Source organism: Colletotrichum siamense (assembly GCF_013390195.1).
Source record: "Colletotrichum siamense strain Cg363 chromosome Unknown KSG_Cg363_contig10, whole genome shotgun sequence".
Lineage (NCBI taxonomy): Eukaryota > Fungi > Ascomycota > Sordariomycetes > Glomerellales > Glomerellaceae > Colletotrichum > Colletotrichum siamense.
In genome coordinates this window covers 3,720,918-3,747,259 of record NW_023501023.1, presented here as the reverse complement: position 1 = coordinate 3,747,259, position 26,342 = coordinate 3,720,918, and the positions used below count along the sequence as shown (strand labels likewise).

Sequence of the window (26,342 nt, the reverse complement as noted above, 5' to 3'; positions counted from 1 at the left end):
GCTCAGATGTGCTAAGAAAAGGGAACACGAACGTCACTGGCCCGAACATGCTTCCCCAGGGTCGATGGCCGTTTTTTGTCGTCCGATGCTTGTCTTTAGTTTTCTGGTCTTGCTGGTGTCTTGTGTCTTGGAATGTGAACGAACTTTTTTAACGCTCGGATGAGAAGCCGATGGATTGGGTCGCCCAATAACACGGTTTTTATTTTCAAGCTGCAGTAGTAAGAGGATCCATCTTGCAGGAGAGTCTTCCTCTTGTGCGATTCAGTGCTGCTTACTGCGTAATCCTCTCAGGTGGATGTCCGTATGTTGTTGCCATGGAAGACTTGACTCATTCGACCCGACTGAGACACGCGATTCTTCTTTCCCTGCTCTTAACAGCCAACCCGTTCTCCAACTCAACTCCCGCCAACACAACGTGCCAAATTCCTTTGACCAAGACCGATGGCTTGATTTCACAATGTCTCTCATCAGCCTTGTGGCAGTTTATTTTCCACAAATGTCATGCCAAGACTTCTGACAATCCACGACCCTGATCGGCGCCTTAACTTGTCAACACCAAGGTTCGCCTCCAGCTGAAGGGAGCGTTGCTGACATTCCGCCGGCTCAGACTGGTCGGACACCCCAGGGCTGAGAAATTAAGCTTCAATGCACAGTTTTCTAGCCCCGAGTCTTCTTTTAAGATTCCGCACAACGGACCTCGGTCGAGGGGGGCCAAGTCTCTGACCATCAAAGACAATACGGCCACGGCGCTAGCCCGCCTTTGTCTGTTTCGCGTGTCTTTGACCTCCCGTCCTTTGCTCGTGCTTGGCGCCTAGCTCCCTCTGGTCGGCCCGCGGAGGATCGTCAGGGGGGTTAATCTCACCCGGTTCCTCCTCGATGCCATTCTTGGCAACGGATGTCATCCTGGTGAATATCATGCTATCCGCATCTTTCCACGCGAGCTTCACCCGGCTGGGAAAGGATTGGTTTGACCAAAGTTTCCCGTGTCCTCTTGGTCCAGCTGCCAGTATCCTCCTATCTCCCGGAAGGTTTGCTCGAATCCGGGGAGGATCTCGTTCAGGTCTCGCGCCTGGACGTCGAACATGTCGGTACACTGGGCGGCCTCGAACTTGTTGGAATGGTCAGGCATGTAAGCCGCTCCGTCGAACTTTATGGCGACGTTAATGTTCACCCCTGGACTCTCTTCGCTCGGCGACCTCTTGTAGTGTCGAAGATAGCCTCCCTTAACATCGCGATTCCACCTCATCACCTCCAGAGACACTGTCTTCACTAGTCCGCCGTGCAGAAACGCCACTCTCCCGTCATCCGGATGATGCTGCGCGAACGAATGACCGCAGTAAAACCCATCGTTTTCCGTGCCAACGCTCGTAACCCACTTCTTGGGCTTCCCAAAGTTTGTTTTTAGGGCATGCCATGCGAAGCGGAACATATCCTTGTCGCCCAGCAGAATCTCGTTATAGTACTTCCCCTGATCGTTGTTCAGCCATGACGCTAGTTGGAGATGATACCAGAATCGCGTTTTGTCGACCAATAGCTGCCCGCTTTCTTGCTCGTATTCGGCCATCCGGCAAGGTGTGTTGAAGATAGCCCAAACAGGATTCTGGGGCCGTGTACGTGCGATGTCTGGCCAGAATACGGAATGGTACTCTTGATATTGAATCGAATCGTACAGGGTCGCTGGGTCCAGAATGGGAATGTTGTCTGAATCTAGCAGGATCGGCTCAGCCCACCGAGAATTTAGCAAAGCTGCCGTCTTCAGCTGGTAGTTGATTCCAAAATATCCGTCCTTCTTGATGTGGATAATGTTATGCGGCTTCGACAGGTCGTTGTAGTAGATCGGGGTGTACAGCGCATTGAGTTCTGCCATTGCGCCAATGTCCATTTCTGTGTCCCAGTACTGAATCTCGATAGGAATAGTTGACCCCAGTCTATTCAGCTGTCGAAGGATCACCTTGACGCGCATGATCGTGTCCGCATTGCCAGCAACAATGACCAAACCTCTTCCCAGAAACCGATCCTTTACGGTCGTGTATGGTATCATGCCCTTCTGAACAAAGTCGTGCCACTCGCGTCGGCGCAGCTCTATCTCCAACACTGGCCGGTCCTCGAGAACCCACTCCAGCGTATCGGAGAATTGAAAGTCGACAAACACGTCCGCTGGCCACGTGCATGTTGCGCGGGCTTCTCGCTGAGAGATTCCCTTCTCTTGAATGACTGCCGCAAAATGTGGAAGAAACTCATCCGCCGTCGCTAACTTGTGCGCATCGGGAACGAGTTGTACTGGCTGTGTTGGGGGCTGTCCATTGAGGGCGTCGTTGATCATCGGGATTTCAACATGGTCGGGAGGTACATCGATCTTGGGAGGTGAGTCCGTCGAGGGATTTTCGGGCGGCGGGAAATCCATCCATTGTGCTGGCTCTGATTCTGGCCTCGCGTTTTTCCCGCTCCTGAAAAGCAGAATGAGCACACAAGTGATGAAGAGTGCGAAAATGATGCGCGTCCGCTTGATTCCTGCCATTTCTGCGACGGCTGGTGCCCCGGGCAAAAACACGAGAGAATCAAGTCGGGAATCGGCTCGCAGCGAACCTGGGCATCGCCCTCATTTGAATCTCTGGCTCCAACAAGAAACCAAGGCCCTTAGGTGTGACTGATCATCTTGACCAGCTCAATTGCTCGCCTCGGTCCCAGCCATCCCATATGCGCTGATCTCCATGTGAAGCGTACAGGGGTGTTCCCCCGCGTGCGCAATCCCCTGGTGCGTGATTGCGTCGTGCGGGGTTCGTCGTATCCTTGATGGCGCCGTCAGAAGCTTGGTTCTCAGCAGATTATCATCACAGCACGCTCATTGGCCGGGTCCTGGGCGTCATCTCCGTCATCCCGCCCCCGCATGTCGCGGGAATGCAGGTGAAGCGGTGTATGATTCGGCCAAGGATGGTCGCTAGCGGCCGAGGCGGTATCACTGCATCAGTCGTAGGAAGATCCTGAAGACTTCACACGTGCTCATTGAAGTAATCAAAGTCAAATGTCCAGTAGAATAAGTATCTGTAAGGAATGAGAACTTCGCCCATCTACAGCTTCGCTCGGCCCTGCCCAAGGTTGTCCCAGTCGTCCTGCGTAAATGGAACGTAGGTGTTCCCCTTGCCGTGCTTCTCAATCCATAAAAGCTGATCTCCACCCTCGATTTTGCTCGGGTCAACGCCTTGGTTCTTCAATGGCACCTTGTTCTGCTTGTTGTTGTGGCTGGCTTGGCTTGCATTCAATAGCCTAACGAAAATGGGCACGGCATATCGTGGCAACCGGGATCGCGAGTACCTACAAGTCTTAGAGTCAAAGAAGCAAGGGTCTTGGGATGAGATACGTACCTCAGGAAGTCAGCGAAGTTGAAGGACGCCTTCTTGTCTGGAGCGATATCCAGAGCTGCCGCGCCAGCTTTTCCATCGTGGCCAGGGAGGGAAACACCGTAAACAACTGCTTCATTCACACCGGGGTATTCTCCGAGCACTTCCGACACTTCAGCTGTAGACACGTTCTCACCCTTCCACCGGTAGGTGTCCCCGAGTCTTTTCAAATCATGTCAGGTTATGTCCATCGACCGCATCAGGAAAGGAACTCACCGATCCAAGAAGAACCATCTGCCATCAGCATCCCGTCTCAGAGAATCACCAGTGCGATAGAAGATGTCCCCCTTCTTCAAGACATCCCTCACGTACTTCTTGTCCGTTGCATCGGGATTGTTGAAATAACCTGGAAACGCCCTCTCACCTGGGTGTTCTACCAATATTTCTCCGCCAGTCTCATAAGACATCCGGATCGCCAGCCCTGTCTTAGGATCTCTTTGGACTTCACCAGTCTCCGTATCAATGGCGACAGGAACATACATGTTTCTGTACTTGAGTCGAAGTAGCAAGCCGTGGTGGCCAACAGCGTTGGCAAAGAAATCTCCTCGTGAAAGGTTGCGCAGCCCCAAGGCACCCTCAGTACTGTTGTAGAACTCGCAAACAGTGTCAACACCAAATCGTTCTTGGAATCGTCTCCATACATCTGGACGACAGCCGTTTCCGAAGACGGCATGGACGTTGTGTTCTTTATCCCGCGGGGAAGGCGGCGCGGCGAGGAGGTATCGCAGCGTTTCGCCGACGTAGACGAACCAGGTCGCATTTGAGTCACGAATGTCGTCCCAGAATGTCGATACACTGAACTTTGGAGCCATACAAACCGTGGATCCCGACTGCGTGGTGGTAAGAAAGAGGTTTTCAAAGGATGGGGAGGTTTCTCACAAGTATCTGTGACATCATCGTGATGCCGCCGGTCCCATGATAGTATGGCTGTTGGCGATGGTCAGAGGTATCCCGAAACAGGAGCCGTGAACGATAACATACCATGCAAATGTAGCATCGTTCGCTGTTACCAGCAGTCGGATGGAATCCCAAGTCATTCTGATCTAATTAGGTCCCCAAAACCAAGCAATGCCAGTCATACTGGGACTTGCCTGTAGTGATAAGCTTGCCGCGGCGGCCGCAGGGAACAGCACAGCTTTAGGCAGACCAGTCGTTCCGCTGCATCTATTAGTCAAAGTCACTGAGAGTCATCGTAGTATTTACCTGGTATAGAAGAGAGCCATCGCGTCACCCGGCATCATTCCCTTCCGGAGATTATCATGCGGCCGTACCGGATCCATTTGATAGACCCTCGGCTTCTCCTCGGCCAAGTTGATAAGCTTGATCCCCTTCATGTCGAGCTCGGTGTTTACGTCCTGGTACTTCGCCGCGACCTCCGCTGATCCGTCCACAAGGACAAGTTTCGCCGTGCTGATCTCAATACAGCCGAGAAGAGCCTTGCCGGTGAGGTTGTAGTTGATCATGGCCGGTGCGGCACCGATAGCGAGCAGTCCTACCCAGGCGAAGGCAAAGTCGGGAGAGTTCTGCATGAAGAAAGCGACGAATTGTCCGGGCTTGACGCCATAAGAGAGGAATAGTTGAGCATATTGGTTGACACGATCGTAGGTGGTCTTCCACGAGACGCTTCCATTTCTCGTCCAGATGGCCTCATCGTAGGGATGCTTTTGGACTGCTTGTTCGAAGATGTAGTAGGGAGAAACGCGATCGGTCTTGACTGATATATCCGTAAGGCTACTGCTCGTCTGTGAGATAGACTTGTAACTTACCAGCGTTTTCAATTGCGCTGACGACTGTTCGGCGGCCTCGGAGTGAATTAATATCCTTCGAGAGATGGTATTTCGCGTCAAGATACAAAGAAGAGGCCACGCCTCCAGCTACCGCGGCTGCCGCTGCTGTTCCGGTGTTAACATATTGATTCAATGTTCGTGGTAAAATCCGAGGTCGTGATTGACTGAACGCGACGGAAGGTTTTCACCACCAAGTTGGAGGCTGGTGATGGCGGGGAATCTCACCGAGCGCCATATCTTAAGATGGAGTCTGAAAGCTCTGTCTAACAAGATTATCTGTCTATTTGGAGACTCGGAATCGCACACCGGTGAACGCCAAACGCGTGGTGTATGGTGTCTGGGATTTTACAAAGTTGAGGGCGAGAAGATTGAGGGGATCTCTCGGAACGAGGTAGGCATTCGTGACGTCGAGCCGAACGGTAAAAAGTGTCCTCGACTGCTGCCCAGGGCCGACTCTTGGAGCTGGATCCCTGTGAAACGTGGGGGACGGAGAGATCAAAAACCCCGCCAGCTTGCCGTGGAGCTCGCAAGAGTCGCGAGTATCATTGGGCAGTCAGTGGAAAACAACCGGGTTCGCCGTGTTTGGGATCCCCATTGTTAGCGATTATTTGCCGTGCTCCATGTCCCCAAGCTCCCAAGCTCCAACACCGGAAAAGACGACCGGCAAATGGCCTCCTCGCGAAGGCGAAGCGAGAATGTAACACAACGACGGTTTGTGTCCACCAACTCACCCACCTTGGCCCACAACAACCCCCGGCCTCGACTAGCGGGAAGCAGCCAATGTTGGAGTAAAGCGCGGGGGTGCAGCGCCGAGGCATGATTGGCCTGGGGCCAAGTAACTTTCTTCTCTGCGAACTTGCTCCGTTCGTTGCCGAGGGTAGAAGAGGTCCGGCACCCTGCCTTTGCGCGCATTCGCGAGACGGGAAGTGGCGGAAGATCAGTTAGTCTCGTGTTTTAGGTGCTTTGATTGGGGGGAGGCTGGTCTCGTCCGACGTCTGAGCTTTCAGGGATTCAGCTTCTGGAACGTCGCGAGAACGAAGCAATCGGACGTGGGAGGGCCGAATTTCCGGACACTGCTCTTGGATTACTATTTCGACCATTCCGTAGGCACTATTTTGATTCCGAAGATGCTCGGCGTCAGCCTCCGCTACCCGGCGTCGGCGGCCCGGATTTGGCCCCACTGTGCCGTCAGCAAAGCTAGCAGGACGTGCCGACAGTCAACATGGAATCTGCTGCAGATAAGTATACCAGAAGGCCACAGTAATGTTTTACTGCGCCTTTTCACTACATTTCAGCCATACTTGAATGCCAAAGTCAGAAAGAAAGAAGAAATTGATTACGCTCCCTTTCCAGTCAATTCCCTGGTGATTCAAGCAATCTCTCAACCTCAAACTAACAAACACCAAGTCCGTCGAATGCCTAGCAACTTCCTTCCAAGCCATAATCAGTCTTCAAATTACACAATAATTGTTTCCATTTATGCCCTCGACATGTACCAGACTGTGACCTCTCACTAGTTCACTCTGCAAGAGCTCGTACCTGCGAGTTAAGGTATTGATACTTGGAAATGCCACACGCAGCGATACAGAGAGTTTCGACACCTTCGAAATCACTGTCAGTTTTTGTGTTAGTTGACACTCATATCGCTTTCCCTCGCGCATCCGGTCACTGATTCACATACCTTGCATGAAAACGATGAAGATTGCAAAGATCGTTCCGGCAATCAAAAGGGTTGCCGGCGGTTCGATGATGGTCGCATCTGTTCTGATCTCTTCCGCTAGAGTCCGGTCCGGAGGCCGACCTAATTGACGTGCGATTGATTTCTCCTGAAGCAGGAAGCTTTCGATATTGTTCTCCGAAACAATCGTCTCGTTATTCTTTCCTGCCAACGGTTCATTTGAGAGTTGGCGAGTATTTTTGGACCGTCTAGTTGACTTCGTGACTAACTTGTTTTCGGCGCCCAGAGAAATGTCGCCGTACAGCAAATCTGCCTTAGAAGCCAATGCAGAAGCAAGGTCTTGGAAACCTTTTGGTACAGCTTCGCCAACGTCTAGGCCGAGCGCATCGCATGTGACCCCCCAGATTGACCAGACAGCATCCCGGTATGCTTCCAACTCTTGCTCGTTGTTGCCAGTCGTGAATATCATCTGCCACCTCGGAAGGTCATCATCGAACTCTTCCGCGAATGACCCGTGATGCAATTCTTGAAGTGTGTCCACCATTGACCGAGATAGACATAAGAATGGGATTACTTCTGCAACAGTTGAAGGAGATCCCCCTCGACACAGCTTGCGCATCATTTTGATGCCTGCAGCCCAGGCATCTTGACGATTGGACAACTGCCACGAAAGGTCCTTGAACTTTGTTGTAGAAATTGAAGATGCTGCTATCATCAAGCTGTGCTGGCTGTAGAAGTGTTTTCGAAGACAATCCATATTCGTGGAAACCAAAGGTCCATGTGCAGGGTTCCTCGCTTGCCGAAGATGTCGTTGCACTTGTGACACGATCCGAAGAAGCCTTTGGATTGATGTTCGTTTTCCACAAGATCTCAAGTGGCGTATGGCCGATAAAACCTGCCCGCCTGCTTGGATCAGTAGCAGACGAGCGACTGCGTCATGTCCATTGCTTATGGCGACGCTTAGCGCAGTACCTCGATGATCCACACTGTTTACATCAACAGAAGTCTGAAGAAGTACATTCACAACGTCGTAGTTGCCCTCTTCGGAAGCCCCTATGAGTGTTGAGTGGAATTCAATGCCCGGTGTAGACAGGAGCCTCTCGGTGCGCGCCCCATGCTCAAGCAGAACTTGCACCGTTGCTGGACTCCCACTTTTCGCTGCTGAGACCAACGCTTCTTGCATGTCTCCATCCGTGAATGAAACAAGGTTCCGCGAGCCTTTATGAGGGCTTGTTGTGCAGAACCCCTGTCGTCGGTTGAGCAGAAGCTGAACTATTTCGTGATGTCCACAGGTTGAGGCGATGTTTAACAGTGATCCTTGACTACCAGACCGGTTTTGTGGCCAGTCAGAGTCAAGGATGAGTCGTACAATCTCGCGATGTCCCTTGGCTGCTGCTATATGCAGCGGAGATCGGCCCTTAGAATCAGTCTTGTCGACAGCTGCGCCACGATCGATTAGCGCCCGCACGATTTGTATGTCGCCAAGCTCTGCTGCGATGCAAATTGGAGGATTCCGGCCATCGCCAGAATAAACTATGATACATCACGTCAGTTTTCTTCAGTATTCGCACATGGTCCGGAGGTCCTACCATCTGTGTCTGTTCCGAGTTCGAGGAGTGATTGTACAAGACCAATGTCCTCGTTCGCTACGGCACTCATAATCCAGTCGTTGACACTGAATGTTCCCTCCAGTAATTTCTTGATCATCTCAGGGTTCAAGGTTGAGCCTTTGGTCGCAGGAGGTCTCTTCTCCACATTCGTCACCCTTGAAGCGTCGAATTCCTCACGCGTCCTGAGTTCTCGGGAGCACAATTCGTATATCGGGCCCTGGATCAGGTCTTGATCGCTGAGAGAGTCATCGCTGGATGTGGTTCTGGAGGTATTGCTGAACGTGTTACTGAAAGTGCCGGGAGAGGACAGATAATCTTCTTCCCATCTTGTGAGAGACATTGCTTCCGAGTCTTCGTTGGATGACGGAAGCGAGTCCTCTGCAATGAGCTCATATCGAATGGCCATGTTGCCCGAGTCCATCTCATGGATATCCAAGTTCCGATCGGCCATACGAAAGGCGTCGTCAAGCCTGGAAATATTGAACTCGAGCTGGTCATGTCCTTGGAGGTCTTTGAATTCGGCTCGGAGCTTTTTCAGATGATCAGCTTCGCCATTTCTCGGTCTGAAGAGGACATCAGGGTCAAGGGGGTAGCAGCCACTATTATCATGCCCTGCCCTTCCAGCCGTATCGTATTGGCGGTAGTGATTGTCTTCCAAAAGTCCGTGCACGAGTAGTTCCAGTTCTAGGGACCGCGATGTATGCGTCGCATACGTCGGATTCAACCGCTCTGTCTCGTATAAGTTTTCCAGATGCGCTGTCAACTGATTTCTGTTTCTGAAGAGAATTCGACCATCGATGCTTCGACAGCCCTCGGTTGACCTGAAGAAACACGGTAAAACAAGCATGACTTCGGCCCATAATGATTCACTCATGAAATCCACCTTGATGCCGGCGGTAGTGAGCTCAACGACAAACGCGAAGGCAGAGGGGAAATGATTCTGTCTACATTTACATGCCGACGAACAAAGTCTCTCATCGGATTCGGCAATGTAGGTGCCATATCCAAGAGAGTCGCCCTGATATCTGCCATCCCTTGACGTTTGTTAGTAGTTTACTCGAGATGAAGTCACTGTGGGCAGGTGCGCTCAACTCACGAGCTTTCTTGAATCAACCGAAACTTCTTCTCCCCATATCGATAAGGGCAACATCTTTCATATTTTGGAATCGGTGCTTCCGTTATCATGGCCAGCGGCACGGTGTAGTTGAGGTCCTGCTCTTCAACAGCACCGGAACTCGCGTGGTTTGAGGCATTGTGAGTAATCTCGTTTACAGGTATTTTGTCTGACTCTCGATGTTCATCATTGAGCTCGTTTTGAAGAAAGGGCCGTATGGTAGATGTTGGATCAGACGACACAGCGGTGCAGTTAGATGGCTGAAACATGCCTGGGATAGGCGGGTCGTCGTTCAAGTTCACAGGCTCCTGGGCGGCCGTGTCCCAATCACAGGTAATATCCATGTCTAGATTCCCCAACCCGAAAATGTCGTCGATCTCACCATCCATAGTGCTCTCAGCATCCGTGTCCATCGTGCTAGGATCTGGAATCTGTCGATTCTTCCCTCTTTTATTCTTCAAACGTCGGGCTGTCCACTTCAACAAGCTTGAGGGCCTCTCCGGCTTGGCCTTCTGACGGAATGTGCTTCTCCTATGCTTGCTGCTGTTTTTTGTGAAGTTCCATCGTTGCAATCGTCTTTTGCACATTCTGACACTGGGTTCTCAGTGTTAGTATGAATGTGGCAGAACTCGTGTTGCGAAAGAGGGAACCCAGCCTACTTGGTGTGAAAATCATTTTCACTAGACAGAATATTGACAACGTCCTCAAGGGGCATGTCTACGTCAAGATAGAGATATTTGATGACCTTCTTCATTTTCTCCCATTCGTCCTCGGAATAGGAGCGAGTCGCTGGCAAATGACCCTCGCAGGTCTTAATCGGTTCCTTCGAAGAACCAATTGTATCTTGAGGTGACTTATTCGGTCCTCCATTTGAGACGGAGTTCGCTAGCGGTGGTGAGGTTGAGCGGAATCGAGAGCTCATGCGCTTTGCCATGCCCAAAATTGAAAGAGGAGAGCCCCCCTCGTCGTAACCTTCTGTGAGCGGCATTGCCACTGAGATGATGAATGGTGGAGATTGACAAGGCTGGCTACACAGGCCGAGACGGCTTGACGATGACACACACTGTCGACGAGAAGTCGAGCCCGTATGATCGAAGCATGATTGAAGAGTGCGACTTCTTTAAGTTGTGAGGCCCCTGAGGGTTCAAATCAAATTGACAAGATACCAACCAAGCCACCTCAGAAGGCGAGATGAGGCAACTTGGGATGCCAGTTGGCGCCCCACAGCGTCCGAAAGGACCAACCTCTACGTCGGGGTGGAGACTTGAATGAGAAAAAGACCCATTTCCAACTGGTCCAGAGTCGACAGGAGGGATGGAAAAGACCCTGCATGTAGCCAGTAATATTACTTCAAGGTGTGCAGGTGTGTAGGCGTGTAGATGTGTTAACAAACAGGGGTGTCCGCATCAAAAGACCGCGCAGGTTAGCCGAGGGGAATCAGGCTCCTTGTTCAGGCAGATGCGCGGACAAGCGTCACTCGTGATGGGCCCAAGAGAGACTTCAAAAGTTGCCCCCGAAACAAATGCGTTCTGGAAGCTCATCACGCGAACGTGAGGCATTCCCAGATTTTGGCTATCGGCAGCTTTGCGTTCGGTGTGGGCTGGCTAGTTGCAGTTCTCAGCTGACGAAGAGCACAATAACTACTGGTCAAGGCTATGATCTCAGTCAAAATCACCCGCATTATAGTCAAAAAAGGCAAACGTCGCACAGCCAGATGTCATGTAAAGCAGTTCTCATATGTCATTTAACAGGTTCGAATGAGCGGAGGGAGAGAGAGAGCCAGCAAAGCGTAGTGAAGCTAGGTAGGCACCGTGCGAGCAAAGAGGTGGGGAAAAGAAGTTGAAGAGTACCAATCATCGATCAGAGCATCTGGGCAGGGGTTGCACTCCCAGCTGGGCCGAGCTTCTGCCGTTGGGTTTTATCGAAGTAGGTCTGTCCCCGCGCCCTTTGGTCTACGAATTTCCTCTCCAGCTCCCCCCATTCCCCTACAGCTCCAAGCACCCTCAGCTTGTACAGTGCAACTAAACTCTCTCGCACTTATACGCAGTAAAACACTCGCATAAAATGCCCAACATGGATTTTACAGTAACAGGAGGTGTTGCGATGATTCTAATATACTGCAGATGATTTATATCTTGAGGCAATTTTAATTCAGTCATTGTTTTGTTCGTCGTTTGTGAAGATCTGCTCGGCCCTCTCTCATTGCTGCCCTTTTTTAGGCTTTCATGATGGAGGCCAAATTCAAGCAAGAAATCCAGCAGGTAAGCCGATTGAAATCATTTTGTCATACGGTATTCACCTTTTCATACTATTTCCTGACTTTCACTTGCACAACAATCCGTCTCTTTCCCTGATAGTCTATCAGCTTGGCCATCTTTCATCGTGTCTCGACTCATCTGGTTTGTCTCTAGATGATGTACATCGCCGGAGAAACTCAAGATTTGTCAATCCAAACCATCAAACTCATCGAAGATATAATCCTCGATCAAGTCGTCCACATGGTACCGCGATCCCGCCCAACCCCTATTCACACCTAACAGCTTCACAGCTGAAGACCGCAAACGATCTTGCCAGCCGTCGCGGCTCCCGCGTGTTCTCCAACAACGACCTTATCTTTCAGTTCCGCCACGACACCGCCCGCGTAGAACGTCTGCGCACCTTTCTCACCTGGAAAGCCATCCGCAAGACCGTCAAAGATTCGGACGACAAGGAGGGCTTCGTCGATGAAGCAGACATGGAAGAAGCCGCGCCTACTGAAGAGACCCCCGCAGCCAAAGGCAAGTTCCCCACCGTCTCCCTTCCGTGGGATGTGTCTTCGTTCTTCTCCGAGCAGGTCGCAGAGGCGCCGGAGGACATCACCGACATCACCAGCAGTGAGGCCGCACTGGAGAAGTTGCGCAAGAACGACGAGCGGACGAGGGACATGACCGTCGCCGAGTATGCCACTTGGTCCGAGTACCGCCACGCATCGCTTACCTACCGCAAGGCCAAGCGCTTCAGGGACTGGTGTGGGCTGGGGGTCATCGCGGAGAACAAGCCTAACGACGATGTCATGGATATCCTGGGCTTCTTGACTTCCGAGATGGTGCAAAGCCTTACAGCCGAGGCGTTGAAGGTGCAGGCCCAGGAGCTAGCGTATCTCGATGGCCAAGTCGGTGCCGAGAGAGTGCAGAAGCGGCAAAGGGGCTTGTTTTCGGAACTTGAAGGGGCGAGAAAGCCGGTTGAGTTGAGACATGTGAGGATGGCTTTTCAAAGGTTGCAAGGACGGCCGAAGAAGAGTCGAGCGTTGTTGAATGGGACAAGACTTGCGTGGAAATCTGGACTGAAGCTGGTAGGTGCGGACTTTCTGAACTGAGGGCCTGCTAACATGACTGCAGCTTTAATGGGGTTTGGGGTTTGCATTCCTTCAATAGTCTACATGAATATGCGGGTGACAGAAGTTCTCCCCTGATTTCCTAACATATCTTCCAAGGTCACTCAAAGCATACTAAAAGAAAAGCAAAAGAGTACTTGAGCAAAAAAAAAAACGATCTACGAAGAAGACAGACCATGCAAAAATGTAAAAGAGAACGTCAAGGACAGGATTCGAACCTGCGCGACCGAAGCCACTGCCTAAACTGACATCAGAGAACTGATAGCAGGGCAGCCCATTAACCACTCTGGCACCTTGACCAATTGAGTTTGATGACTGGAGTGATGCAAGATGTGTATATGGAGGCCGTGCGCCTGTACCCCACCTTCCCTTCCTGGAAGCTCCCTCTCATATCATGCTTGCGCAGCAGTCTGTTGCCCAAGACAAGACTTGGGAATTGTATCCGAAGACGATGCAGTAATTGCATTACCTTCCCGAATGACTGTTTGATTTGATACACTGGCAGGCGTTCGCTTCTACCAAGGGGTGTCATCCAGGAAGCTGTGTAACTGCTGCAGTTGGTGCAGGGACGGGAGCTCCTCCCCCACCACGTTCGGAAGTTCCTAAGCTCCTGCCATCGCCAATGACCGGAGCTTGACCCCGCGACGTCACATGACGAATGACGTGAAGGTCTTAAAGGCCATTCAAGTTGCAACTTCTTCCCATTCATCAACTACAAACGTCTGAACCCTCGTGAAACTTACCGCCTTTCATCGTTTCGACCCTTTGTCCGCTCATTGGTACTTAAGAGTCCCCAAAACCAGTTGAAGGAATTCAACTTGACCACCCGGAAGCCGGCATCCGATAAACGAAGAACACATCACGATGGTCACCACGCAGCAAGTCAACCTTCCCGACGGGCGAATTCTCTCGTATCACCTTTCCAGCCAAGGTGACGAGCCGCTCGTGCTGCTGGCGAACTCGCTGTCGGCGCCATTCCGGGTCTGGGACCACGTCGCCAAGTTCCTCGCAGAGAACGGCTTCCGTACGCTTCGCTTTGACCAGCCGGGCCACGGCCAGTCGTCAGCTCCCAAGAACCTCGACACGACATTTGAGTCAATTGCCGATGATGTGTACCACCTGCTGCAGTCTCTCAAGATTGAGAAGGTCTTCGCCTGGATTGGAGTCTCAATGGGCGCCGCGACCAGCTTCTACTTTGTGAACAAGTACCCCGGCATCGTGCACAAGGTGGCCATCTGCGACACCATCGCGGCATCCCCCAAGAACGCTGGTGTGGACGATCTGTTCGCACCGCGGGCCCAGCAGGCGCGGGAGGCCGGCAACATGCAGGAACAGGTTGAGGGCACGATAGACCGGTGGTTCGGCCAGGAATGGGTCAAGGCAAACCCCGACGAGGCGGACCGGGTGCGCGCCATCATGAACCAGACCAGCGTGGACGGGTTTGCGACGTGCTGTCACGCGCTGCGGAGCGACAGCTTCGACATCCGGCCGCTGTTTGGCAAGGTGGGAGCCGGTGTTGACGAGGCGCTGCTGGTTGTTGGCGACAAGGACGCCAACCTGCCCGAGGCCATGAAGGAGATGCGGCAGAAGGTGGAGGAGGGATTCCGAGCGGCGGGCAAGGACAACAAGATTGAGCTCAAGGTGATCAGGAACGCGGGTCACGTCCCCTTCGTTGATGGTTACGACCAGTTCAAGGAGATTATTCTCGGATACCTCAAGGCTTAGTCGAGACTAGCGAGTGTATGTATCATTACTATCATGACTATTGTGGCATCTGGAGGTTGGAGGTCGCGACGGACTGCAATCAGCTTCCTGTTCCCAGCCTCTGGGGGCTTCGGTGAGATGGTTAGCACAATTAGCACAGAATACAAAGACAAAGAAGCACAACTCGCCTGTCGGTGAAGGAGCCAATGACATGATCCCGGTACCCAGACTTGGCCAATGCTCCTCACCGAGACTCGCCGGAGCTCCGCTTTAGGCTTAGCTTCGGCTTGGAGCACCCACTCACGTCCACCGCCAGCCTCTTTTTTCCGTGGATTTTCCCCCGTCCCCCAGCCCAGCCGCCGCTGCTGGTTCCCCGTCAATTCACAGTCACTGCTGGTGCCAGTGCTGGCTGCTTGTGCTGATCGCCCATTTCATTTGCTCCCACAGCAACCGCCCGACAACCATCACCGTCCCCGTCGGCCATCCACCTTTCCCACCACCACATCACACACACCACACGCACCATACACAACGCACAGCACCACCACCACCCGTGCGGACAAAGGCTCAAGCATGCGATAGAACATCTTTGACCTCGTTTCCCCCTTTCCCCGGCCACCCTCATCCTTTATATCGATCGCTGCACCCGGCTCTCCTCATCCCCATCCAGCCTGCATCAGCATTTACCGCCGGTCGCCTCTATTATTTTCTCTCCGCCCTGGTTCCATCGCTGACGTGGTGTTGCGCTCAACGCGACATTTCTCCGCCCCCGCCCGCGTCGACCTTCGAATCGACACTCGGAAAGGAGAGTCGCAGCTTTTCAATCAATCTCAACCATACAATTCGATACATTCCTACCCCTTCGACGCTGGTCTACCGCTCATTCGTCGATTGCTGCGTCACGATCCAATATGGCTGCGTCCGACGCTGGTGCCCAGCTGCCCAACGGCACCCCGACCGACACCAGGTCCGTTGCCGACGAGCCCACGACGCCTCAAGACAACGATGTCCTCGCTGTGAATTCATCCCAAGTTACCCTCCCGTCGACTGAAGTCCCCGCCTCTCCCATGGACCCAAACCAATCCTTCAAGACCGAAGTCAACGACGACCGAATGAGCTCCGCCGCCGTCATCCCGTCTTCTTTGACACCGCCTCCCTCCTCCCAGGTCGTCGCACATGCCGGCAACGGAGTTTCGCAAGCTACCTACGGCGGTTCCCAGCGCTCTGCCCTCTTCTCCCCGCCTGCTACCGGCTTCAACACGACCGTCCGCCGAGACGGCGGTCTTGGATCAGAATATGTTCCCCCGGCCCCGAAGCAGGTCCTCGATGCTACCGCCGATGAACTACGAGCCATGATGCAGACCTGCATCGCCGAACATGCCAAGTTGAAGATGGAGGCGGCCCATCACAAGCTACAATACAACTTACTTAGCCTCCAGGCTGACGAAGACGCGAAGCGGGCTGCCGTCGAGCACGAGATGACCCGCCGAGAGATCGAGGCCCTTAGGACGGCCGAGTACTCGCGGCAGGCCGTACGTGAGCTCAGCGCCGCTTCGGAATCGGCACAGATGAAGTACCTCCAGATGAAGATGTGGTACGAGGAGTCCATCGACGAGAACGAGGCCCTTTCCCGACGAGTCAAGATGGCGAAAAAGGTCATCTCCCAGAAGGAGGAGGAGATTGTGAGCTTGACGGAAGAGCGAGACATGATGCTGAACCGCATTCGGGAAAACCGGGAGCATTTTCACATGCTGTGCAGCCCAGGTGGCATCTTCCACGGTGCCATGACGCCCAGACAGCAGCCGCAGCACCAGACGTCCGTCTCAACTCCGCAGCAGGCTCACCGCGCTACCCCCAAGCAGACCCCGCGATCTGCGCACCGCGATGCACGGGTCGATCGGGACCATGGCCCCGAGCCTATTGCGGCTCTGCTGCAGGCACTCAGCCAGGACAACAACAGCGCGCCGTCGACACCTACTACAACGGTCAGACCCGCGCCCCGCATGCCTCCCAAGCACACCCGAAACGCCCAGTCACTATCATCTCTACCTACGACGCCGCTTTCCCGCCCTCAGCGGCACGAACAGTCTGGTCTGCTGCCATCGGTCAACCTCGTGCCCCAGAGCGAGCCCCGGCACAGCTACACCAGGGCTCAAATCATTCCTGGCACGCCGCCGCCAGCTGTGCGAGAGCCTACCCGCAAGAGCCGCGAGAGCACCATCTCAGCAGATGACAACGAGGAGCTCGCTCGCCAGGCGCTAGAGTCAGTCGCAAACTTGTCACAGGCATCACGAAATGCGTCACGCAGCTGCCGCAAGCCACTCCCTACGGGCGAGGACGACGAGGATGTCTCAGAGAGCCAAGCTAGCCAGGCCGCCTCTGAGATGCTCCGTCGCGATCCTCGGGAGAGCTTCGAGGTGGCGTCTTCGGTAGGCTCGCGCGATGGCACCCCGGCGCCGGCAGAGAAGAGCGCAAGACTTCAGGCGAAGCTGTTTCCCGGCATCACCAAGGGTCACACGACAGCAGACAAGCGCAAGTTCAGTGGGGGTGCGCCTAACGCGCAAGAGACGCTGAAGCGGATGCGCATGAGCGGCGGCTCTGTGGAGGATCCCAAGGTCGGACTCGGGATTCAGTACAGTTACAGCTAAGGGCTGACGGCGGTTCGTGTCTTTGGGGCCGGCGGCGTTCTGTCAACTGTGTGTCTGACATCTGCCCGTCACCGTCGCGGCGGCGGGCAGGCGAGGGCGCGGGCGCGGATGGTTCATCCGGTGGCTGGGAGCAGAAAAAAGCCGCTGAAGCGATGGGGCCCGCCCCCATTTGGAGCGACACTGGAAGCGGTGTGTGGGGATAGCACGGCGGCTGCGGCGTTGGACTGCAATTGCAGGGAACAACTGACGTGGCAATCTGCACATTTTATGGATACGGAAAGAGAAAAATTGCATTCCAAAATGATACCACTGGGGCACTGGCTTTGGCGTTTGAGAGATATGTACGACACGGAAGACGGAATCAACATGAGCTTCAGAATAGACAACAGCAAACAACATCAGACGAGTACTCGTTCTCTTCCATTTCCATGACGAAGCGATGTGAAGGGCACGGCTTGCCTCGAACCCCTCCTCTCTGCATCTGCAAAGTGAAAATGGACTCTATTCAGAACGATCCATAGCGGGACGCCCGAGAGGGAAAAGGCTCACTCACGACCAGGGTCACGCTCACGCGAGACGCAAAAAAAGGGAGCCCTAGGGAGAGAGAGAGATCCAGCCCAGGCCCAGCTGAAGACCCAACACCAAGCCAGACCAACGATGTTCGCCGCCGCCGCTGCTGCTGCACTGCAACTCGAACTTTGAAGAATCCACACACACGAACAGCCAGATAGCAGCAGACCAGACCAATCCATCCATCGGCGCTTCCCCTCGTGGCAGTTCGCGCCATCGTCGTGCGCAGGAACTAACCCGTTTTCTCCCTCTTGTCTCTCGCTTCCCCTCCCTTGGGCTGGCATGCGGCCCTGCCCCTCTGCCCCAAAGGCCCAGGGCCCATGGTTCGTTCGCCAGACATAAGACCCTGGCCGGGGGGATACTTCGTCCCCTCCTTTCGATGTGCTGCGTGCTGTATGTATCCAGCGAGCGCCCCGTCCGTGCCTTTTTTCTTCGCCTCTTGTCACTGCTACAGTCTGCTTATTCGTACTGCTGCTCGTGACTGCTGCTGCTGCTGATGCCGCTGCTGCTATTGTGTGGTTGCAAAGTCCCCTTCACCGAAGTTTAACTTGACCGCCGATCGGAAACACGCGCTTCCTTCCTGCAGGTCCCGCGACGGACTACTACGATATACTTCGCAACGCTGCGCACACAAAGGTCGCAGTTTCGTCCCAAATATTTTGGAATTTCCTTCGTTCCGTCTTTTTGGAGAGAGGTTTTTGGCAAAAGATCTCACCGAGTTCAAGCGCAGATCTTTGCCTTCCAGTCTCTCTCTCCATCATTCGGATTTATCTGTCAAAGTCAGTGCGAAGCAGCAAGGGGTGTGTACACGCAAAGCCGAGTTTGCGGCCTTTTCACCTTAAGCCGCCGCCCCCTTGACCCTCTCTCACCGCTTCGCGAAGAGGAGTCCCAGGACCCTTGCACAACCTCACCACTCACCCCGCGCTGCTCTTGCGCCTGCTCTCCTCATCCCGTCCCGGCCCAGAGATTCAGGAGGTGTAGCGACGAAAAGGACGACGACTTTAAACCCATTCTCCATCCCTCATCCCAACCTGCATCCTTACTTTTCACACTTAGCGGGACTTTTTTTGCATCTTTTCTTTTGTCTCTCTTCTTAACGAACCAATTACTTTCACGACGACTTTTAACGATTACACGACATAACGCAGTGCGACCAACACAACACAGTAGCCAACGCACATCATCATGAGGGATCACCCACGCAGCCCCCGCCAGGGATCCCCCGCCCCTCAGTTCCCCCCGCGCAGCCTGTCCGACGAGCTGGGCGACTTCATGTCCTCGACAGACGACGATGAGGAGAGGGACTACGACGACAGCGAGGAGGAAGAGGAGGATGACGACCAGAGGACCCTGGCGACGCCCATGTCGTCGCGCAAGTCGTCGCAGGACAGCTTCTTCGACGAAGACGACGAGGTGCCCGAGGAGTTCCCGCCGCTGCTGAAGCCCTTTCCCGCTAGCACGAGCGCGCGCAAGTTTGCCAGGATTGACTACGCGCGCGGGGCGGGGCACCATGCGTACGCCAGCGACGACGAGGCGGAGTGCACCACCAGCAGCAGCCGGCCCGGGACGGCTCGGTCGGTGGTGGTGCCGCCGCCGTTCCGGCGCAGCTCGACGTGTCCGGTGCTGACGCCCGACTTCCTGCAGGGCGCGGCGGACGACGTGGTGAAGCTGATGCCGGAGCAGGCGGACTTTATGAAGAAGATGGTGGAGGGGTGGCGGGAGATCCAGCGGCGGTCGAGCGTGAGCGTGCTGAACGCGGCGCCGAGCCCGCTGTCGGTGGTGTCGCCTGGGATGAAGAGGCCGAATACGGCGCCGAGCCCGTTTCATCCGCCGCCGCAGATGAACTTTTCGTCGTCGTTTCCGAGGGTGCCGGAGCGGTTGGAGGAGGAGCTGGGGCGGTTGGAGGAGGAGCCTGGGAGCGCGACGGAGAGCGAGACGGAGGGTGGGTTGGAGGAGAGGATGGAGAGGGTGGAGGGGGCGATTGATGAGTTGAGGGTGATGGCGAAGGAGAGCGCTGAGAAGGCGATTGTTGGCGGGGAGGGAAACACTGAGAGATTCAGGGTTGTGGAGAGGTGTATTGATACTATCGGGAGGGTTTACGAGAAGAAAGAGAGGGGGAGGAGGAGGAGGAAACTGGGGGCGAAGTGTGTTGGGGCGCTCGTGAGGATCTGTGAGATGTTTGCGAGTGAGGGAGCCGATGGAGGTTCATATCGCTTCGAGTCCAGACTCTTGGATGAGATCACTGAGGACACGGAAAGCGACGTGGAGGATTACGCGGACGACGAAGCTGAAGACGACTTTATTGAGAGGTTTCCGGACTTTATCGACAGAAGCTTCTTTGGAGATGGACCAACTGTGGTGGGCGATATGACGCTCCCACCACCAAGTCCGACAAAAGATCCTCTGGATGACCGACGGCATGCGGCGCTAGTCGAGCAAGCTAGAAACGAGCTCGAAACACTGTTTGCCGAGGCGGCAGAGGCGGAGACGCCGTTCGAGGAGAGGCATTCGAGGGTGGTGTACGCTGTGGAAGCATACCTGGCGAAACTGTCCGAGATGGAGGCGGCGCATGACCGAGATTTCAAATGGCATGCCGAGCTGAAGGCCTTCCACGTTGCGATGGGGTCGAGGAATATTATCGGGTCAGAACCGGGAACGGCCATGGCACTCGTCGCAAGTCTGAGTCTCTGTTTTATACCTATTGCGACGGTGTTATGGTACGTCACGGAACCGACAACATCATGGATGCTGTGGAGGATGTTGATACCCATCGGCTGTTATTTCTTGCTCCTTGCCGGGTTCTATATCGACCAGAAGGAGGCGAGGGAAGCACTTTACGAAGAACATTTACCTTTCGAGGCGAGGGAAATGAGGAGGCGGCATAAACGGGAGAAGGAACTGTTGCATGCTGCGCATGAAAGAGCTGTGCAAAGAGTCTATTCCCCTGAAGGGTGATGCTTGAGGTGTAGCTGTAGGACTACTTGAAAACCTATTATGTTCAGTATCTTGTCTCGCCCGCCCGTGTTGTTTCCTGTTCACTTGTCGTCGTTTGGCACCTTTTTGACGCCTGGTGCCACAAACACGTTCAGGTCGATCCCTTGAGTATGTCCAACACGGTTGCAGCCATGTCCACAAACCCCGTGAGCAGCGTGCGCTGTACTAGCACTATGCGCATTACCCTGGGGCCTAGTAAGCAGACTGCCTGTCCCTCTCTACCTGTGGAATCTTGCCTTGATGTTACCTCTTCGCGTGAGACCCGTGAACAGCCGGTGTGGGATAACAATGATGACGGAAATAATCGCAGCGGCTACCACCACAGGGCCGAGGACGATAAAGGCGAAGAGCATCCAAAGGTCCATCGCTCTGAGGTGGGTGCTGTGACAAGAGTCTTCCTTGCCACATAATTCGTCATTCTTGATGCGGGTGTTGTTTCGGAGGCGAACGTACGCGCACCAGAGCAAGATTGGAATGATGAAGAAGATGACGGAGAATCCCAGGAACGACAGCCAGAACTCGAGGGCGGTGTCGCCAACAATTAGGGGATGCGTTCCGAATGCCGTCCCGTTGGCACCCCATGGAGACTGGTGGTAGTTATCTGGGCTCGCCATGTCGGGGAAATGGTTGACGGTGCGTGATCGAGTGCTCCGGGCAAGGTGCGATGGCGTGTGGAGAAGCAATTACGGCCGCACGATATGTCCAACGATCCGAGATGATAGAGAATAATTTGATAGAAAGTATGTGATATGCGGTTGTGGTTGGGCCGATGTTGAAGCAATGGTTCAAGAGAAGCGGACGGTGTACAATCGAAAGGCTGGACGTTGGAGCGTCGGAGACTCGGAGTCGGAAGGTCTGCCAAGGAAGTACCTTCTACATCATGGCAACGACGCGCTTTTTCTTGAGGTCAGTTTCAGGAAGAAGGATCCTGCCGTGGGGTAGTGTAGGTAGGTACTTCCGTTCGTCACATCGTCATACAAGAAGGCCCGAGGGAACATTCGATGTGCAGGCGCGTTGTCTCCACGGCAGCTGCCGCAACTTCTACTTCATGGAAGGTGCAGTCAAAGGTATTACTGAGTCCAAGAACAAGCTGGTGTAACGAGACGGCCGTTCGGGAGGCGACAAAAGGGTCGAAGCGGCAGCTGCGTCTTCGGGAACGACTCCGGCGATCGTCGGCAAGCGAGTGGGGCCGGACCGGGCGATGAGGCCGAAGATGATGGGGTGCACTCCGGAGTTATACAATACGGGACAAGCTTCCAACCGACCTGACAAAAGTTGATCCGTGACTCACAAGCGTTGATGGTACCCATTAGTTGCCTGAAATCGACACACCGCCATCGTCTCGTTGGATGCCCGCACCCTTGACTCCCATAAGGGATGCTGGCGCCTACGGTACCGAATCTACATTCAGGTTGGAACAGTGTTGACGACGGAAAGCGCCCCAATGAATAAAGCCCAAGCGAGATTGCTTCACTGCATTCATGCTAGAGGTCTTTGACTTGCAGGGTTGTTGGCTCAAAACCACCAACACAACCAACAGCCAAGGCCACGGCTGCCTAACCAACACGAGGTCCACCTCGGTTAAGACATCGTGCCTCTAAGTTAAAAGCATCAACACTCCCCGTCCGCCAACATCCAGCAGACTCTTTGCATTATCCTCTGCAATGTATCGCATGTCAAATCTGTTCCGCACCCCCCTCAGAACACTCAGTATTGGATTGTCTATACGCTTGGCCAGAGGTGCAATGGGTTCCGGAATGTCCACAGACGCCTCAATGATGTTGCCCAACTCTGCAGCTTATCCTGCCGTCGGCTCCATGGAGCTTTCACCAGACACGCATGCCCTCTACATCCGAGCCATGGGAGACCCTTCCGCCCTCAGTTTCAACGAGAAACGCCAGGTCATGGGCCGCGCACCAATCAAAGACGAAGACAACGAAGAGTCCGTCAAGCTTTTCGGCCGAAGCATCCAGAAACTCATCCAAAAAGCCCACGACGCCCCCTACGAGCTCACGCTGGAGGAATGCGAATTCATCGAGAAAACGATGAAAACGCCGCCCCGCAATGCATTCGACAGATTGACGCCTGAGCATGAGAAACTGGAGGAAGACGCCCGGGGCAAAGTCAAAGAAACAGTGGACCAGCAAGAGAGCTTCACCGAGTTTCTCGGCGTCATGACGGCTACCAACCGTGCCAAACAGCTCAGGCTCGACCGGCAGATCAAGCGCGAATGGGGCGTCGAGGCGGACATGAGAACCCGTCTTGAAGCTGCCAAGGACTTGCAGCGACCGACGTGGCTTCAGGAGATGGTCGATGCAAACATGGAACATTGGGGGTTCATCGTTTTCCGGACAGGACATGTCGAGAACTTCTACGACGAGACAAAGAGTCAGAAAGAGAAGGATGACGTCGCCTGGGCACGTTTCGAAGAAGCCTACTACACAGTCGCTACTCACGGGCTGAAGTATCAGTGGGCAAACCTAGGCGGGGACGAGCTGTCGGATGCGCACAACTCGCTGTTCATCGCGGTTCCTGAGCAACCGACCCCGACAATGGCCGACATGCGACACATTTTCCATCAGATAAGGGCCAATGGACAGATCCCAAACGGGATCAGAACAGACTGTTTCCTGGTGGCTGACATGTCTGCAGTGCCATTCGAATGGTTGTTGGAGGAGCCCATGTCATACACAGACATCTACATTCGGCAGTTCGCTGGGACTCACTCCATGGATGTTCAAGCCGTGGATCCTGATGTTGCAGAGACAGTATCGTCTGATGGAGGGTTTGCAGGAGAGATCAACGTGCCGTTGACGAGAGTGTATGACTGGTTGTACTACAGCCTGTTCGCGAAGTCGGACAGCTGGGATCAGAGGCATCATACTACAACGACACAGACTTGGACTATGGACTTGTGGGGTGATGACGAGGTTCCGCCTTCACATCCCAAGTATTAGGCACGTACGTGGCTCTTTTCAGTTCTGCGGTAGGCCAGCGATTGAGGGATATTAATCTTTGGGAACGGGTTTAGCTTGAAGCTTGATACTTGAATGGCTTTATTCCATATTAGAGAACTTCTAGTCGAAATTATCCACTCAAGTCAACCACCTGATAGTTAACCTAAGCTATAGTGAAGGTCTATTAACACCGCCGGAGCCAAACCCATCTGGGAGTTTGAAGCCAGGATAAGTCCTTTTCATGTGCTGACAGGAATCCTCAATGATATCGTAATCAAAGTGGAAGTCATAGAATTCCTCGGGTTTTGCTAAGCTAATGTGTTAGAACTTCACTTCGAAGGTTGATACACGGGTCTACTCACTCGGGATTCTCTCAACCGGCTGAACGAATTCCGAAGCAGCCTCTCTGATCTTCTCGGCCTCATCCTGCGCTGCATTGCTGAAGATAGTGACAGCACTAGCCCTGTTCCTCCTGATACTTTCAAACATCTCCAACCTTTCTGGGACATCTATTGACGAAGGCATATCGGAGAGACAGATGCCGAGAGCTACACCGTCTTCTATCGCTTGTGCGCCTCCCTGTCCTTGGTCTTTGCATGGTCAGTGATGAAGCGGTAATCCTTTGTTCAGCGAGATCAGGTCTTACGTGGGAGCATCGGGTGGGCAGCGTCTCCGATGAGAATCATTCTCCCCTTTCGCCACGTTGGGATGGGAGCTCTGTAGAGCAACGGCCATTGCTTGACCTCGGTTGCCTTGCTGTTACAAGTCAGTCACAAAAGTCTCCAGAAATAGTATAACATCAACGAACTTCAGGAGAGCAATCACACTCGGGTGAAAGTTGGAAAACGTCTCAAGCAGATGCGACTTGTCAACAGGGCTGTGCCAGTCTACTAAACGTCAGTGAGGTAATCATTACTTTGGTCCCAGCAAAATGCACCTTCTTTGGTCGAGGCCCCAACTTCGTTGTGGAAGATACCAATGCAATTGAGCACATGGCCGCTATAAAATGGTTAGCAATGAACCCGATCGAACTCGTGAGTGCACAAACTCTCGACAGGGATATGTAACTATCCGCTTCCCATCTCCTAGGAACATCCTGACGCTCCCACTTGCGTCATCGAATAGCTGGGCCGTCTCCTGGTCGCCGAGAACTTCCTCCATGGGAAGTAGAAAACGGTAACAGAAGTTATCTTGGCCAGCTGGGAATGCGGGATTCGGGGAACCTAGAACAGCCTCGACGCCGGCGCTGTGAATGCCGTCTGCCACAACGACGAGGTCTGAAGTGATCGTTGTGCCGTCGCTGAGGGTAATCGAAGCGTTCTCAGGGTGCTGAATTATAAGTACGGACGGTGCATATTCAGGCCATGTCGCAACACTTACATAGCTCGTTACCTCACTCCTCAATTTGATAGTCAACGGAGGACCGCCGTCAGCCGCGGTCGCCATACGCTTCAACTCGTGATGCAAGTCGACACGATGCGCAAAGTACCATGGTGATCCGTACTTATCCGCAATGATCCCAAGCTCGAGTGAGTGAACCAAGTCCAGAGTATCCCCTTTCAACCTCTTGCTGCCCTTGGCCGGCACGAATCTCGCGCGCACGGGGTCCATGCCGAGCGCAACCAAAGGTCGTGAAGCATTGGTCTGGACATTGATCGCCGCGCCAATCTCGTTGTTCAATGCCGACTTCTCGTATATGGTGACGCGGTGCCCTGCGCGGCGGAGCGAGATTGCGGCAGTCAGGCCGGCGATGCCGCCGCCGACGATTGTCACGTCTAGCATCTCAACTGACTGGAGGTACTGTTTCGTCTGAACGGTCCACCGAGAATGTATTAGTCGTCTCAAGATGTTAGATCAGGATAGCATCGCGTGTTGTAGATGGTAAGAGTTGGTGGGGTTTAAGTGACAGAGAGTGGGGTAGAGCGGACTGATCCTTAGAGGAAGACCCCTCAACTTTATCCCAAGTTTCCAACGTCTGCATGTGCATCTGATGTTTTGCTTCTTTAGACACTAAGATGCCGCTAGAGACATGCGTCGAGGCCGAGCGCTGGCTTTTCCCGGAGTTGCAGCTGACTAGACCAGCCACGCGCAAATGCATCTACCCTCAAGATGGCCGTGATCCAATAAGACCAAGGATCAGGATCGATTTCTCCGATGGCGTACTTATGAAGGCTTATTTTAAATGCTGTCATGCTCTCAAAGGCTTGTTTTTTTGCTCAGCTCAGTCTCCACGAAGCTTGTCATTGGATCGGCCTGGGCCAGCAACGGGAACCGGTGCATCAAGCTGGCTTGCATTGGACCGGACGGATCGTGGGGAAGCTCGACGGATGCCCGGGAATGAGATGGCTTAAACACTTAAACACGGTCGAACAATTTCTTTTGCAGTGTACCTGCCGGCCCGGAGCCAGGTGGCGGCTGGCGCAATTCGCATGCAGAAAAGTTCAATCGACGGCGCGACAAAAGCGCCAGCTCACACGCGCGTAAGGGTGTGGATGACCAGCCTAGATCA

At 53.8% G+C, this 26,342-nt stretch overlaps 9 protein-coding genes across 9 annotated transcripts; 5 read left to right on the top strand and 4 right to left on the bottom strand.

Moving 5' to 3' along the window:
- Positions 1-943: 943 nt before the first annotated feature.
- Positions 944-2,518, bottom strand: MNN2 (Alpha-1,2-mannosyltransferase MNN2; the record flags this gene model as incomplete). The annotated part of the gene is made up of 1 exon (XM_036646762.1): positions 944-2,518. The coding sequence occupies one exon, from the start codon at positions 2,516-2,518 to the stop codon at positions 944-946; it is 1,575 nt and encodes a 524-aa protein (XP_036488717.1).
- Positions 2,519-3,068: 550 nt separating this feature from the next.
- On the bottom strand, positions 3,069-10,341 carry cefD1 (Isopenicillin N epimerase component 1; the record flags this gene model as incomplete). Its single annotated transcript, XM_036646761.1, has 12 exons — positions 3,069-3,312; positions 3,363-3,560; positions 3,615-4,228; positions 4,278-4,325; positions 4,380-4,436; positions 4,670-5,112; positions 5,165-5,290; positions 6,867-7,332; positions 8,233-8,396; positions 8,453-9,507; positions 9,570-10,181; positions 10,247-10,341. The coding sequence occupies 12 exons, from the start codon at positions 10,339-10,341 to the stop codon at positions 3,069-3,071; spliced, it is 4,122 nt and encodes a 1,373-aa protein (XP_036488416.1).
- A 1,474-nt stretch (positions 10,342-11,815) lies between these two features.
- spt3-0 (SAGA complex subunit spt3) lies at positions 11,816-12,970 on the top strand (the record flags this gene model as incomplete). The annotated part of the gene is made up of 3 exons (XM_036646760.1): positions 11,816-11,848; positions 12,136-12,918; positions 12,965-12,970. The coding sequence occupies 3 exons, from the start codon at positions 11,816-11,818 to the stop codon at positions 12,968-12,970; spliced, it is 822 nt and encodes a 273-aa protein (XP_036488782.1).
- An 854-nt stretch (positions 12,971-13,824) lies between these two features.
- Positions 13,825-14,685, top strand: catD-0 (3-oxoadipate enol-lactonase 2; the record flags this gene model as incomplete). Its single annotated transcript, XM_036646759.1, has 1 exon — positions 13,825-14,685. The coding sequence occupies one exon, from the start codon at positions 13,825-13,827 to the stop codon at positions 14,683-14,685; it is 861 nt and encodes a 286-aa protein (XP_036488716.1).
- An 890-nt stretch (positions 14,686-15,575) lies between these two features.
- Positions 15,576-17,312, top strand: CGCS363_v014909 (uncharacterized protein; the record flags this gene model as incomplete). Its single annotated transcript, XM_036646758.1, has 1 exon — positions 15,576-17,312. The coding sequence occupies one exon, from the start codon at positions 15,576-15,578 to the stop codon at positions 17,310-17,312; it is 1,737 nt and encodes a 578-aa protein (XP_036488429.1).
- Positions 17,313-19,067: 1,755 nt separating this feature from the next.
- On the top strand, positions 19,068-20,837 carry CGCS363_v014908 (uncharacterized protein; the record flags this gene model as incomplete). The annotated part of the gene is made up of 1 exon (XM_036646757.1): positions 19,068-20,837. One exon carries the CDS (start codon positions 19,068-19,070, stop codon positions 20,835-20,837), a length of 1,770 nt encoding a protein of 589 aa, XP_036488200.1.
- A 257-nt stretch (positions 20,838-21,094) lies between these two features.
- Positions 21,095-21,490, bottom strand: CGCS363_v014907 (uncharacterized protein; the record flags this gene model as incomplete). Its single annotated transcript, XM_036646756.1, has 1 exon — positions 21,095-21,490. The coding sequence occupies one exon, from the start codon at positions 21,488-21,490 to the stop codon at positions 21,095-21,097; it is 396 nt and encodes a 131-aa protein (XP_036488203.1).
- A 1,203-nt stretch (positions 21,491-22,693) lies between these two features.
- On the top strand, positions 22,694-23,833 carry CGCS363_v014906 (uncharacterized protein; the record flags this gene model as incomplete). Its single annotated transcript, XM_036646755.1, has 1 exon — positions 22,694-23,833. The coding sequence occupies one exon, from the start codon at positions 22,694-22,696 to the stop codon at positions 23,831-23,833; it is 1,140 nt and encodes a 379-aa protein (XP_036488496.1).
- A 168-nt stretch (positions 23,834-24,001) lies between these two features.
- Positions 24,002-25,615, bottom strand: xlnD-1 (3-hydroxybenzoate 6-hydroxylase 1; the record flags this gene model as incomplete). Its single annotated transcript, XM_036646754.1, has 7 exons — positions 24,002-24,141; positions 24,196-24,423; positions 24,480-24,589; positions 24,642-24,720; positions 24,771-24,832; positions 24,882-25,162; positions 25,214-25,615. 7 exons carry the CDS (start codon positions 25,613-25,615, stop codon positions 24,002-24,004), a joined length of 1,302 nt encoding a protein of 433 aa, XP_036488239.1.
- Between the last annotated feature and the right edge of the window lie 727 nt (positions 25,616-26,342).